Source organism: Balearica regulorum, chromosome 4, assembly GCF_011004875.1.
Source record: "Balearica regulorum gibbericeps isolate bBalReg1 chromosome 4, bBalReg1.pri, whole genome shotgun sequence".
In the NCBI taxonomy this organism is placed as follows: Eukaryota; Metazoa; Chordata; class Aves; order Gruiformes; family Gruidae; genus Balearica; species Balearica regulorum.
In genome coordinates this window covers 68683251-68698811 of record NC_046187.1, presented here as the reverse complement: position 1 = coordinate 68698811, position 15561 = coordinate 68683251, and the positions used below count along the sequence as shown (strand labels likewise).

Here is a 15561-nt window from a genome sequence, read left to right as displayed (position 1 = left end):
GACGTTAAAGAAAGAAAAAAAAGCATAGTATTTTCCCCTCAATTTCTGCAGCAAGTGGTTTTCATACACACCTGTAAAGCATGATCAAAGCTCCTTGTGAGCCCTTCTTGAATAAACTAAAGAGTGCTTTACGGATTTACATTATAAAGCAAGTGTTTTGAGCTGGGATTGGCACCTAGATATCTCCATTTTCCCCGACATCCACTGTGCTGGAGATTGCTCTCAGCTGGCAAAACTCTTCAGCAGTTTATCTCCCAGGGACTCTTTAGGCACAATCCCTGGCTCGCAAGCAATTTCTACCATCCCTTAAAACACAGGGAAGGTACAAGGAGGGTGCTGGGGGGAGGATGACACACACCTCCCCCAAACATTTCAGTAACAGATCAGTAGGAAGGAATATTAGAATCATGGAATCAACAGATTTAGGTTGGAAGTGGTATCACCTGGCATCCAGTCTCCTACTGAAAGCAGGGTCAACTTCAAAGTTAGGCTGATCAGGACTATGTCCAACTGAGGGTTGAAACTCTCCAAGGATGTATATTCTGCATCCTCTCTGAATTACCTGCTCCAGCAATTCAAACCTTTCTTGGTGAGAATCTTTTCTTCATGAAGAGTAATTGGAACTTCATGCTAAAACTTGTGCCTGTTCAGCTGGTGATAAAATATTTCGCAGCATCATGAAAAAATCTCACACTCAGTACTGTTTTGTGTTGTCTTTGAAATCAGCAGTCACGTGGATTTAAACTGAACTGAGAGGCCAGAGGTAGGGGGAAAAAAAAAAAATCACGCTGTAATGACTATGACATGAAGTGGGAAGGAGATCTGCAGCATCAGGATCCAGATACTGTTACTATGGTTAAAACAATACAACATAGAAGCTGAACAGTGATTACCTTAAGAGCAACTGTTGCCGGCTTAACTTGGCCTTTGCTACACTTGTTTCTTGCTCTAATAAAACTTCTTGTTCAATATCTATCTGCATCACTGACAGGGAGTTGATGTTAAGTGCCATGAAACCGGCACATGCCGACAGCGAATCCATGGAACGACTCAAGGGGACTGAGAAGTTGGTAACAGGGCCGGGAGCAGCGAGTGTTTAGCCAGGAAGCCAATGTGATTGTGTGGGAGAAGAGAAGAACCGCCTGCCTGGAGAAGCTCCAGCGCAGGCACGGCGGGCAGGGAGGTGCCGGCCCCGGCCGGGGCAGCGGGGACTCGCGGGGGTCCCGCCGAGAGCCCGCACCCTCCCCGGCTCCTTCCCGGTGCTCCCTGCCCGTCACCTCCACCAGCGAGGGGATGAAAACCCCGCTAGCTGCCCGGGAGAGGGCACTGCTGCCCTGCTTTTGGGATAATCTGAACCTTTCCACGTTTTCTAAGGGAGAGAAAAAGCCGTTTCAGCCCTGCCCAGCCGAAGGAGTCCCAGCGCATCCCGGGGGGGCCCGCTCGGTGAGGAGAGACCCGGCTCGGGTGATCAGAGACCCGCTCGGGTTAGCAAAACCTACGTTCCTTTTAAAAAGACCGAAAATTTTCATTTCGTGAAAGCTGTAAGATTGCTTAAGTGGGGCAATTTGTTACACACTACAGGTGCTCTGTACAGGCGGTATGAACTAGCTGCTTTGCATAACAAGAAGAATTCCCGTAAGAAACCTAATGAGCAGAACAAAGTATGTTGGGAACAAAAGAGTGTACTTAAGGAAGGAGACTAGAAACTGAAGTAAAAAAAACCAAAACAGTAAACCGTTTTTGTCTCATTCTTCCTAAAAATACTAATTTGAAATCTGAGACAAATGCAGAGAAATACATTTATAACAATCTTTGTACAACTTTAAAAAGGCATACATAGCCTTGGAAGCACTAAAATATAACAAAAGAGAGACCAAATGTAATCTTTTGATGTAGCAATACCATCTGAAGTCTGTTTACATATTCTTTACATTTCTATCTATTTTTGTTAGTCCAAAGAAGAAATCACAAAGTATTAAGACCCAATCCACCCCATTTAGGGCTCAGAAGCAGATGGGGCATCACTGTTGTAATAAAACCTTACTGAGATACACCGATCTGGGCAACGAGCCTAGTGTGTATCTGTTCTCTTACAAGTGTACTTTGCTCAGGTATATCCCTGACCTAAAACTCTCTCCCCTCCACATTCCCCAAGCGATCTGGAAGAGCTTATATTAAAGACTTACTTGTTCCTCCTTACCAAAACCAAGTGGGAATGTTTTATTAACAGCTAAAGAAAGTCAGAATTGATTCTTGGTCTGTAGCTAAAGAAGATTTCTCGGTTATTATTGATGTTCTTCGTTGTTCCCCAGTAAAGCAGCTCAGTAAGTATTTATAGCTGCTGAGATTCCCCAGAAGAATGCTTTGGTACTCTGTGTTCAGACAGCTCATATAGATGCTTTTACTACCTGTTGCCTCTGTTTTTTAGCATCTTTTGAGTTTTTCCTCGGTTCAGTCTCCCCTTCATGTGAACTGTGTAACCTCTCCCTGAAAGAAAATAACAAGAAAAATAAAACAAAATTGTTGACTGAGTTTTTCAAATGCTACAATTATCTCTTAAAGTAAATAAATTTTGATAAGAGAAGCAAGGCGCTTGCTACACAATTATAACTTCTGCACTCACTGGTTTCAGCTGCCCCGTTGAGGCGGCCAAAAGAAAGTTGCATAAAGATAAACGTTCCTTTGTTGGGTCCCTGTTCCCTACACACGTATCCCTTGTTGGCTGTGGGAAAGGAGTGTGTGAAAAGGGTTGATGCCATCAGGGAAAGGAGCCATCTCCTCAAGTCAGTCCCAGGCTGAGGTCACTCAGGGGATAAATACTTTTCCCCAAAGGCCTGTGGCTCCTGAGAACCAACTGTTTGCTTTGCCTGTCAACAGGATTTTCTCTGCTCAATATATCAAGCCCCAGCGACCAGCTGGCTGGTTTGATCTGCCCGTAGTAATCAGCTGGCATCTTTCAGGTTTGCAGCCATTTCTTCTCCTCTAGTTAGCACCCCAGCATAAGCCAACTGAAACATCTATCAAGAAAATAATTGTTAGAGCTGCTACTCTCATCAGCCAAAGACTGGCGCTTGCCTTTGTTCCTGAAATAAAGGTGGAAGTTGAAAGCCTAAATACCACAGACCATATTTTGGTTGCTACATGTTAGCCTAGTTCCATTGGATTCACTTGTCTGTGCTGATTTATGCTGTCTGCGACTCAGGTTTTAAAAAAACCTAATTAAAGGAAATTTGGAAACAGTATTTCTCATTTCTCTACCTAAAATCAAAATTATTTATAAAATACATAACAGCATAGACAAGCAAACTCAGATGATTTTCCTAAATTTAAAAAAGAATATGGGGGAAAAAAAGGTTAAATACATGTGAGAAGAAAGTATTAAGGAAGAAGGTCAGCTAGTGTTGGTGTTATACTTTGGGTTTAATTAACATACCTGTTTATGAAGTAGATTTTGTACTGCTTTTTATAAATAGTTTTTCACATGCCCTTTTTTTTTTAAGCCTCTACTGTACCTGCATAAGCCAGAAGTCAGTCCAGGGGGCTCTTGAATATTTTCATGAGAATTATCTTTGTCATCCAATTCTGGTGACTGAAAGGTCTTTATTTTTGAGTTTGTTTTTTCCCCTGAATTGCCAAACATGTGGGTTAAAAAAAAAAAAAAAAAAGAGAATCACAGATAGTAGAGCCTGTTTGGTTTTGATTAAACTAAAGCAAAAAAAATATACTATAACACTTCATACACATACATTATTATTCCAAGGAAATTATTCCACTTTACACTAGTCTAGAATATTGGCTTTTTACTACTGGTTAGTTCTCACAGAGCAGATGCTGAACTTCCATATTTGCTGAACACTGAAGTAAGTTACCACAAGGTGCAACAGTTGAAAGCCGTATTATATGTTTTTTGTGGCAAGTAACTGAAAATGGCTTTTTAGTACCAGCAAAGAGAAGAAAAGTCACTTCATAATTTTATGTGATTTGAATCAGAACAACCTGATGTTAAAAAGTCACTAGTTTTAGGGCTCTGAGCTAAGCTTCCACACGTGTCCCTGGGGTCACGGTGCATACCAGGACAAACAGATCTGCATGCTTGGGAAATGACCAACTGGGGAGAGAGACTTCAAAATTGTCCAGGAGAGCGAGCTGCTTTTCCCTTCCCTTTTTCCCATTCAGGCACCTGTCTCACCTTTAAGCATCTTTCAAATGTAATGCCAAATGTTTCATTCTGCTAATGACAGCAGAATTGCATGGCTCAAGAATGAGAATTTGCATGCTTCACTCCAAATACAGATCAGGGAACACAATTGCTATTCTGACAATTTGTCCCTAAGTATCTCTTGAATACTGAACTAGTCTAATTTGTTAAAACTGCAGTAAATTCATATAAATATTTCCAGTTTCCTGATTCAGTACGATTTTACTTCTGAGCATGTGTGTGGGAAGGCCAATTATTCCATTCTACCAGGAGAATGAAAACTGTGTGATTCAGTTCTGCTGTCCTCCCCAAAGACTTAGTGATCAAGGTGAACAGAGTCCTTTTTAAAGACATGAAATACAATTCAGGTTTGAGCAAGGCAAAGCCTCACCTCAGTGGACACAATGCCATTTATTGGCTAAAGGACTGCTCTGGAGTGAGGAACAGTGACACTTATTTGTAGCTCTGGTACTGGCGAGCTGAGTGACCTTGGTAAGGTTGCCTTACTTTTCTATATCCCAATTAGGGAAATGGCACTGATGATAAAAAAAAAATCTCTCCTAAAACTCCATTGTGTGATATGGCAAAATACACACTGATATGTGGGATGATGTATTTTTTAAAACAATCCAGGGTTGCACCAACCTGCTGGCTTGTTCCTCTTTGAAGGCTTCTTCTTCACTGCCACCGGAACTCGGGCCAGCGCAGCCAACTCACTCACAAAGTCCTGCTCTGCTTCCTGCACAAGGTTAAACCAGAAATCAGTTAACACAACACAGCTTGATTCTGGGTTATGTTAGTCTACACGTGGCATGACAAAAAAGGCATATGTCATTGCAGAAACATAGGAAACAATATGGCTAGCATCAGCAATGTGTTTCTTACTGAAGAGATTCAGCGAGAAGTTAACTCTAGCTTCTTGTTAACAGCACTCCACACAAACAGGCTGAGAGCATGTGCATAATGAGGAGCAGGACATCGGACATGAAACCTGGCTGGTCACCTCTACACTGCGTTTGGGCCTGCTCCCCCTTGTCGTGGCCATGAACTCAAGCACACTAGTAGGGAGGCTGAGTAGTCTCCATCTGATTAGGTAGAGATGTTCAAATAACCAAAAACTGAGTCTGTGCTTGCAACAGACACAATACAGAACTCTCAATAAGCAAGATAGAGAATATAATGCCTTCCCCAAGTCCCCGGTTCTCTTTATAGGAAATAGTTTCTAACTGTTAACTGCATGTGTTACTGGGTTGTGAGTCAGCTTCAGTGGTGAAGACAGTGGTGAATCTCAGCACTGATTTCAACTGGGACAGCAAAGAGACCCTTACAACCTGGCTGACGTTTTGCCACAGACTGTTTCAGATCCCCGAGTTGTTTTACCCTGATTTACCTTTAGCTGATTCTCCAACTCAGTTTCTAGGTGATGCAATCCCAGCAGCTTTTGTTTCAGAGACTCCAGACGAATTTGCTGCTGCAGTTCAAACTGAGACAAAACCTTCTTTTGCTGTAGTACCATCCTGGTAAAGGGAAAATTAAAAGTACCAATGTTCAGATCAAGGGAGGAATACAATCCTGGCAGAGAGTATTTTGAAGATTTTGTAGAGAGAAGGACTCATTAACAGTATCAGCCATCCAGCTTTTCCTAAGACAAATAATTTTGTGGCAGATTTGCAGTTAGATTTACTTATTTTAATAACCTGCTTTGGTTCTGCATGGAATACAAGCTCCTTTCAGAGGCAGGAATTGCAGAAGGAGTTTGGGTTGTCTATGCCTGAACTTTGGGACCTGGAGTTCAGCTCTAATGTTGAACTCTGCTTTCAAAACCACTGTACTTTTCTAAAGTCAGCTTTACTGTCTGCTTGCCAAAAAGACAAGCTGTTAGAGGATCAGGTGTGAGGGTAAGGGATTAAGAATCAGGCCATTTCATTCAGGGCTCTTCATTACCAGGTTGAGACTGAGCCAGAAACATGGTAATTCAAAACTTGGCAATTGGGAACATTGACAACTATATTCTTTGCGTGTTTTATTTTGCTGGTTAAAGATTAATACAGTAGAACCTGAATGGCTGCAACTTTGCCAAATTTGTATTTCTTTTGTTCTCTTGCCTCATCTACTTTGAAGCAACACTGTCAATCACCCATCACATTCCTCAGGGAAGGAGATAACACGAATTGTTTCTGACATCTACACGTAATGAAGTTGCTAGTGTAATGGTCAATGCTTACAGAAGGTCAGCTTTCGAAATTTGCCTTTTGAACTCACACTCATAACCTTGCACCACAGGCAAAAGGAAATAAATCTGCGTTGAGTTTAATAGGAGTTAGACAAATTAATGGAAATGTTGTCATTAATTTACACAGGATAGGGATTTGACTGTAAAAGAAATCATAATGACAATACGAAAATGGGTTTGATTACAAATGGTGATGGGATCAGCTTAGATACTGAATAGTTAGATTCTTGAATACCATATTTCTGCCTGCATGAAGGCCAATTTGATAGTATTTTATTTTAAGACACTAAAATACATTATAGGAGAAAAAACTGAGACAACAGCTAGAAGTGAATTTGTATGTTAGAATAAATCATAAACTTGAAAATGAATAACTAACAGATCTTTTATGAAGTGCTTTTTTATATGAATCCATTTCTATACTAATTCAAACAAGGATGAAAACCAGAAAGTGGGCAATGATTTATTTCAATTTAGAAGTAACAGAATGTCTAAAAAAAGAATGAACCTCTTTACAATGTCAAAATCGCGGATGCTGTGTTGTTCTGGATAATAAACCAAGAGTAAAGAAATAAAATGATTACAAAAAATGTATCATGTGCGTGCCAAGTCACACAGCTTTTTATGACAACTTATTCCTTTGGAATTTCAGTGCTTTTTGTCTGGACTGTAAGTTTCATAAAATCAGTAATGAATTAAATATGATTTTTATTTAATTAACATTTCAGGGATTCCACTGTAAATTTAGTGCAAGTAACCTTGATTGTCCAAGGCACTCACTTCTTGCCATTTTGAGTGTTATTTATGTTTCAAACATTTTCTCTTCATTACGGTAAATGTTTACTCAAGAGCAAACTAACAAACACTTTTGATGTTCAAAGCAGAAAAGATGGAATGTAATGAATTAGACAGCATCAGTTTCCATCCTACATGTATGTTAAATTTCTTTTAAAATTTGGCATATGTTTTGGCATTGTTTTTCACTCTCTGTTTTCAAACTGTCTATGTATAGTTCTTCAGTCTGTAATTAATGAGAATCAAAAAGTTTATTTAATAAAAAAGTAATTCTCTGAGATCAAAGGGTAGATGTAATTTGGCAACAGATATTTCTTTTCCATCAAAGACAAATATAAGATGCAAAACCAAGACGTTTATTCATCTAGACATTTATGTAGATCTGCAAACACTCACAACATTTAAATAGAGTCAGCAGTGCTGCTGCCTGCTCTTACCTTTGATGGACTGTGGATGACACGTTCAGGAGGCCTTTGGTCTGTTTTTCTTTCAATACCAGCTCATTCTCTTGTTTCTTCCTAAGTCTGTTCCTTTCACTTCTTTCTGCTGAAATAATGCTTTTGTAAAATCTTCTGCTCAAAATTACAAACTCCCAAGTTGTGGCAACCTTACAATTTATGTTTTACAACAGCACAAATTAATCCCTGTTCTAGGTAGTCTTTCCAAAGTCGCTTCTCCGAAGGGATATCAAATACTTCTTGCACACTCTTGCTCTGCCACTGTGATCTGTTGCACAGACAATAGTTTGTATATCATTTAGCTAAGATGGTAATGTCACTGAATTCCTGCTTCTCCCATAGGCTAACTGATTAACATGGAATTCAAAGTAGAAATTTTATGAAAAGATCTTGATGCCTTAAGCAAGAACTCTAATACCTAAGCAAAAAATACAATATAAAGAAGACCTCCACTCAGAGGCCACTTAGTCCTGGGAATGCCTAACTTCACTGGACATCCCCTCACTTGATGGTGAAGTATTCTGGGTACGTTTTTGTATGTTCATACTCCGTGAATAACGTGGCGTTTATCTGCTGACCGGGCTCCTGACTCTTGCCCCTGAAGTCCTGCCTGGCAGCAAGGCTTGGGGCATGTCTGACAGATAGAACTGGTTTCCTTGCACCACTGCTTTTAAATAAAACACGGAAGGAGGGAGATGGATGGGTATGTAACAGATTAGGGTACATAATATTCATTTGGGGAGCATCTAACCTTTTCTGAACACTTGGAGAGGCTGACAGGCACCTCTCCTACCAACGGCACCATCAGGGAGCAGTTCCTGGCTGTACTCGAGGCTGGGCTGGGCTGGCTGGCAGAGGGGAGGTGCTCTCCACCTTTTTCCCTGTGGCTGTGCCAGACAGACTGTAAATTCAGATTTACTAGGCCAAAGGATGCCCAAAGAAGAAAAATCCTCTAGCCTGACATTAAGCCCAGACACTGGAGAGAAAAGCCCGGCATTATGCTCCTTACTCCCATTTAGCTATCACTGAATGAAGTACATCATAAGAAATTTCCTATGTTGCCATTCTAACCCCAAGGCTATCACATAGTAGGTGGCTCTGATGCCAACATGGTTTTTTCCTTCTTGTGTTCTAAAGAGAGAAGTTATGAGAGTATTTGGTGAGGAGGATCACACTCTCAGTGCGGTAAACATGGTTGGAGAACACCTAACAGATCAGCCCCCTTCTGAAAAGGAAGAAATATGGATGTTCTGCCTCCTGGCTGAGCTCGGATGGAAAGTAGTCAGCTGGCTAGCAGGGCTTAGGGTGTCCTGGCTGTGGCTCGGAGCACAGCTTCAGGCTGTTAAGAATCACAGAGAGAAATTAAAGTGCTTCTGGGGCACTTCAGCTGAAATGAGAAAGGAGTGGGGTTCTGCATCACAAATTTGGACTTAGGTTGAAGAAGGACTTACGTGTACTAAAGCACTGAAGTCCCTTATTAGACAGTAGTGCTCACTCCTAATGTAAAAAACACCCACAAAGCTGAAGTAGTTATCTGTTGGTACTGAAAATCTCAGCCCGGCTGCAGCATGGACATGTAGGTTTGCAATATTTTTTCACCGTAGCAATTAATTTGATCTGTGAATTTCAGCTGGGTTTCTCTCTGGCCACCCAAATCTAACACACTCCTGCTTTTATTACCAACGTAAATAGACTCATCCTCCCTCATGCCTGTAGGCTTACATTGCAGTAGGATTTTCTTTTTCTTCAGTTGAAAAGAAAATGTGCCCTGCTTAAACATGTAATTTTCTTTCTTGTAGTTCATGGAACACCAATACACTGAAACAAAAATATATCCACACAAACTGTAGGAGAAAAAATGAGCAGTTACCAGAAGGCTGTCTGTGGTTCCAGTGACTGGTATTCTAGGTCCCGCAACCTAATTGTGAGACCAGTTGAGAGCAATATCAAAACACTAACAAAACAGAACAGTCATGTGTGTAATGACATCCATCTCAGGAACAGGCTTCAGTTTTAATTCCTGCTTAAAGGAACTCAAATTAAAGGGATTTTAGACTCTGCAGTTCGCTGAATCAGAGGCAAAGAAGTCTTTAGAGGGACTTTGTGAGAATTTAAGTAACTGACTGCCTTGCTAGCTGCCAATGCCTAAAATACAGATGTCACAAGCCACCCCAATTTTACCTAACCATAGCACTTCAGCTTCCAATATTAAAGTCTTCAAGGTTCACAACAGGGCAGTGCAGAACAGATTGGTTCTGTCTTATAACCAGTGAGCATATCTACCTCCTCCTGGGTCTCACAAATCCTTCCTACCAAGACATGTCTGGATCCCAGCCTTGAGTAGACATGTCTGTTCCTCTTCAAAAACTCTCTTCTGTGGTTAAAGAATAATTTCTATTTGAAATTGCTAACTATTTTTAGGAAAACAATCCATTCCATGTGTTTCAAATACTTAGCCTCTGACGATATTGCTGTTTTGCTAACTTGCTAACTTCATTAAATGCCAAGAGCCTTCACCCAGGGGAGGGGAGGGCGTTTACAAAAGACATCAATAATCACAGTTTGCTTTTGTTCTCCTGTCCAGAAGGAACTGAGCAATTAAAAATAATTCCAGGGGAAACCACCTGTATTTGTGTGAGATCCAGCAGTTCATAAACCTTTTAACAGTTTCACAACCTGTAAGATGGTCATGGTTAACAGCTAAGAAACAATGCGGTAGCTCACACAGTGTTTCAGAATGGCCATGCTTGGCTTTTTTTGGCGTCTCCTATACTGCATTTCCTCAACTTCAGAGACAACATTTCACTGAGGCAAAAAAAGGAATGAATATATGAACCTACGCCCCAAAGCTGAGGGCAGTCGCCTCAGAGGAAGCAGACTGTCTGCTAATGATGTTCGTGTTTTCTAACATGGGAGCAGAGATTCCAATCTCCTCCCTTCTCAAGAAAAGATTCAGCTTGTAGGTGCCTGTCATATACCCTCTCTCTCACCCTATGAATATTTGTCATTGATTCATTTTATTTGCATATATTAATATGCAAAGTTGAACAGTGCTTATGGTAGATGCTGGCTGTACAACCTAATACTTGTACAACTCTTTGCTTTTTAAGTTTTTCTGCTTGTGTTGAGGTGCACCAGAAAATCAACTGCTGGTGGTTGTGACTATGGTGGTATCTCTGATCTTAGCTTGGTGAACCGCGTTCGTGGTTAAACTACAATTTCCAACACTGGGTCATTGTTCTGTGTGCGTCTGTACCAAACTTTGAGCACCAGTGTCCTGCATCTATGACTGTAATTCAAGTAATTATTAATAATGACAGTTCTACAACTTCTCCTTCAAATATGGAAATGGACCTACACATTCATTTTGCTTTGCTGCTTACTTTAAATAACAGATTTCTGTTATCTTTAAAAGCAATCTTTGCAGTTATAAGAAAATTAATTTATCTGTTAAAAAAACAGAATTATCTTATAGTTGTCAATATCATACATACCTTGTAAGGATTTAAATTGTTGGAGCTTTTTTGTCTCATAGCCTTCTGTGATTTTTCCTAACTGCTGATAGTAGTTTTGCACCAGTTTATTGATATTATTGCTGGTCCCATACACACTTTCTACAGCAGCTTCCACCAGTCTCTCCTGTATTACACAGTACAAGTCACAATTAATTTTCTAAAAGTCAAAAACTGAAGTGTTTTGATCTGTCTAAAACTGAAGACCCAATCTAATTTTGCATGTGCACACAAAATTGTGAATTTTGTGCTTTAAAAATGTGGCAGACTAAGACGCTGGAAAACAGGTATTTCTATTCCTTCATGGAACTTTTCAACATTAAAAATTACAGTAAAATCTTTCTAATGTGCCTCACCTCCACTTGGGAAGGGGCCACTCCCCTATTTGTTCAATCTCTATGGCCTATTTTACCAGACAACCCGACTGCCAGCAAAGTAAATCAATGTAAGTGTAGCTCCACTACAACTTTCCATTATACAGAAAATCCACATATTTACTTTGGAACAATTTTATTAACCTATGAAGCAAGTTTTATTTTTATTTAATTATTTACCTATGAATTAATATTAAGCTGTTAATATACAAATACTATTAATTAACCATTAAACCTTTAGAGATAACCATCTCCATTTCTTCCTCATTTTTGTTATTCTCTGTCATCAAGAACTCTCTCATTTTTTTTTACATTCCAGGGTTTGGCTTAATAAAACCTGTTTTGGCTGCTATAGCAAGCTACTAGAAAATATTGTACTTCTAAATAGTGTTAGTTTGCAACTACTTTGCAAGGTATCTTCAGTTTTAATGCAGGTTGTAATGGTCTCCTGCTGATACTTCTAGGCATAGGGTAATGCATAAATGAAATTGCCTTCCATTTTAGCAAAGTAGCATTCATTTTGTTTGGAAAACCAGTATTGAACATTTCTATACCTTGAAGTCCTGTCCATCATCTGAACTCTTTTTTCCAGCTTCCCGTCGGGCATGCTGCAGCAGTGTCCGCCCAATCACCTGCTCCATGTGCTGCTGGAGAAACTGAAGAGCTTCTTTAATTTCTGTGACTAGCTGCTGGTGAAATTCTAAATGGGTTTGCTGTGTTTCTTCCTCGAGCTTCTCCTCCTCTTCCAGAATGTGGGACTCCTGGTAATCAGACAAAAAGATAGCACTGCCATTTAAATACGCTAACAAACTTAGTCAGCTTCACTTTAAAAGAAAGTCCTACATCCATACAGAATGTTACTGTTTTAATACTTAGAACAATCTAATTTCCAGTGGAAGTTTATGTGCAGTCATTTAACACGGCTGTCTTTTTGCAACAAAACTATTGCCTCTGTCAGGATACATACAATAACTGGTGCATCCCATCCTGTTAGTCATTTCCAAGTGATGTATTCCCATTTTTGTATGCTGTACTGTTAAATTTGGACTTATTTCTATTAAAAATATGAACAATCTAGGTCAAATATCCTGAGTCCAGTAAGGGGTAATTGAGGGTGCTTTGATAATGTGCATAGGAACAAAGCAAGTATCCAGTCATGCACCTGGAATGCTCGTACAGTTTGTGAGGTCTACCTGAGAAAAAGTTGCTGATGTCCGTCTTATATTAATATTCTCATTTAAGGCTAAATAACATTAAATTATTCTGGGGGATTTGACAGTACCTATTAGATTTCCTCTTGGAAATAAGAAATGCAAGCATTTCTTATGCTTGCATAAGAACTCGCTCTGCCCACATTCATCTGTGAAAAATAATGATGTCCTTACTAATGCTGGGTTATTCTGACATCTTTATTTATAGCTCAGATATAATTTTTTGATGGTTTTTCTTAAACAGTCAGAATGTCATTAAACCATTTCTCTTTTTTTTTTTTTCAGAGACCCAATGCCATGTTATCATGTCCAAGCAGGATTTTTTAGTGTTGTTTTATATGAAATCAACAGATAGACGTGACACTGTCTACCACTCTAAAATTGGCATAAGCTCAAATTAAGTTTAGTTCAAACAACATGGTATGTCTAAAACTCTGGTTGAGTGTCTGTAAATTAACCTTTTTCTTTAACTTCTTATACATTGGTTCTAGTTTTGGAGATTATTCATAACAGTTTTTTCTCTCTGACTTTTCACCATTCCACTCCTAGGCCCTACTTCTTTGGCAGCCAGGATCTTTTATGTGTATTTTTAGGCACTTCCTTGTGACATGGGTTTTAGCTGGCCTTGGAAAGAGGCTGTGATGGAGAGAGAAAGGAACAGTAAAACCTGGGGACATCTCACTGTTATTAGGGAACACAGTGATTGTATCAATGTCCCTGTGGGAGCTCAGTGAGAGGGAGTAGTGGACAGCACATAACAAGAGGAATGCAGTCACATGCATTTGTATTTTATTATTTTATATTTTATTTCTTCTGAAGGTTAATGAGACTTTGAGATTTCACAGTTATCAGAAACTACTTCAACAGAAGTATCAAATATGAAAATGGCAGCAGATAGAATTTCCTTATTTCTCTTCCAAGTGGACAATTACGGTTTGGATTATGCAAATCAGAATTAGAGGGATGCACATTATTTTCTCTCAGCTAATTACACAGTGACAGCATGGAGCAAAGAGCTGCAAAGTGTTGGATGGGTTCAATCCTGATGTGCAGCAGCAGTGGGTTAGGCAGGGGCTATCACTGACACCTGCTAGGAGGGTCCTCTGAGGTTGAAATCTGAAATCTGGTGTTGTTCTAGGTAAATATACAGTGCAGATAAGTAAATAATCAGCAACACTTCGTGGATTAACCTTAAAAACCACAGTGACAGATTTGAAAGTGACCTGTGGGAATAAAGTTTCTCTCTTTAACCTACAGGAGCCAGATTATTTGGAAGGATGTCAGGGGAAAGGATGCTGAGCATCTCATGGACAGAAGAGAAAGAAAAAAGAATGAAAAATGATGACAGTATAGAAGAACTTGCTAGGTCTGGCGGAGGAAAGTATTTCTTCTGATGCTCAAGTAAGAACTTTTCAAGCGCCTATTATGATCCCTAGCAGAATTAGTAGGAATTTATTTTACCCTGAGGCAGTAACATGTGTAGAAGTCCTTTATACATGTTGCCATGCCTTCTTTAATTAGCATTTTCATATAAAATGAATAGCTAAATAAGCTTGCTATGATAACATGTATCATGGACAACTAGTTTGTAGATGAAGTGTTGAGGAATTTAAAATGACGGCCCAAACTACAACAGGCACACTCAGGGACTTCCTACGCCAGCAGTGGGTGCATTTTTGACAGAGAATATTTTCCTTTCTATTTGGTACTTCAACATTTTTATTTTTTGAGATCTTCTACAGCTACTTCTAATGCCAGACATCACAGCATATGAGACCTCTGGAGAAAAACCCAGACACTGTACCTACCACCGCCTTCTGTAACTGCCACTGGTCCTCATCTTGGCAGGGAGAGGATCCCTTCTGCAGGGTATGTTGCTCTCTCAGTTCCTGAAGCAAGCTCTTCTTTCTGGACAGTCTCATGCGGGCCAGGGCTGCCATTCCAACTCTTCGGAGAGTTAACCTTGTGAGTACTGAACACAGCAGAAGTCGGTGTTTTTGAAGGATATAGTTAACAGACCTGTAAAAAGGACCATTAAAAATCAATCAGCTAAGCTGCTGCTTTGCTGTGTTCAGCAAAGTCATTGCTCAAAGGTGACAAGAGTTACTATTCACCCTGTGTAATGTCTTCTTGTACAAAACATGCCTTGAAGAGCTGCTCAGGTGTAAAGAATGGTATTGCTGTGATTGCCTTCTAGTTCTGTCACACAGAAGTTAAATTAAAATAAAAATAGGAAGAAAAGAGATAAATAATCATCTATAATTACATAATAAAAGTTTTTTTAATAGGAGACTTGAAATAAGATGAAAAGCAAATGTAATCAGAACCATAGGAAAATTATTTCAAGAAAATGCAGGACAGCATATCTTGGATTAACAAGGAGGCAGGCTCTGAAGAGACATTGAAGAGGCTTGTGTTAGCTGGCAGGGCAGACATGGCTGAAGCAAGTTTGTAGTGAATTTTAAACAGGAGAGCAAATTTTGAAGTTGATTCTGGACCAGGTGAGTGAAATCTGTGTGCACACTTGGGATGACACTGTTTGTGCCTGCATCTAACTTGCGTGTATGAGCTCTCCAGATACTGAATCCTGGGAAACACTGAAGTCACAGAACATGAAAATATAAGGTTGAACTGAAAGGTAGAGCCAAAATAAAGAAGTGCAATGGCAATAATACCAATATTCCAAATAGACAAGTCTTCAAATGCTTTGATCTTTGTTAGTGGGAAGACCATGGTGAATGAAGTCATTTGATATCTTAATCAAAACAAGGCAGATTCAC

General features: G+C 39.7%; 1 protein-coding gene across 2 annotated transcripts in view; it reads right to left on the bottom strand.

Moving 5' to 3' along the window:
- Positions 1-1735: 1735 nt before the first annotated feature.
- EVC (EvC ciliary complex subunit 1) overlaps positions 1736-15561 on the bottom strand; it is a 57982-nt gene continuing 44156 nt past the window's right edge. The window contains exons 14-21 of one of the 2 annotated variants that reach the window (XM_075752514.1): positions 14590-14800; positions 12125-12331; positions 11179-11323; positions 7664-7769; positions 5589-5715; positions 4844-4937; positions 3513-3624; positions 1736-2487 (exon numbers count right to left, since the gene is read on the bottom strand). In XM_075752514.1, coding sequence (XP_075608629.1) covers positions 2388-2487; positions 3513-3624; positions 4844-4937; positions 5589-5715; positions 7664-7769; positions 11179-11323; positions 12125-12331; positions 14590-14800 — 1102 coding nt within the window. In that variant the 3' untranslated portion in view covers positions 1736-2387. Of the gene's footprint in view, positions 2488-3512; positions 3625-4843; positions 4938-5588; positions 5716-7663; positions 7773-11178; positions 11324-12124; positions 12332-14589; positions 14801-15561 lie in introns of both variants that reach the window. The other variant, XM_075752513.1, reaches the window with a different exon arrangement.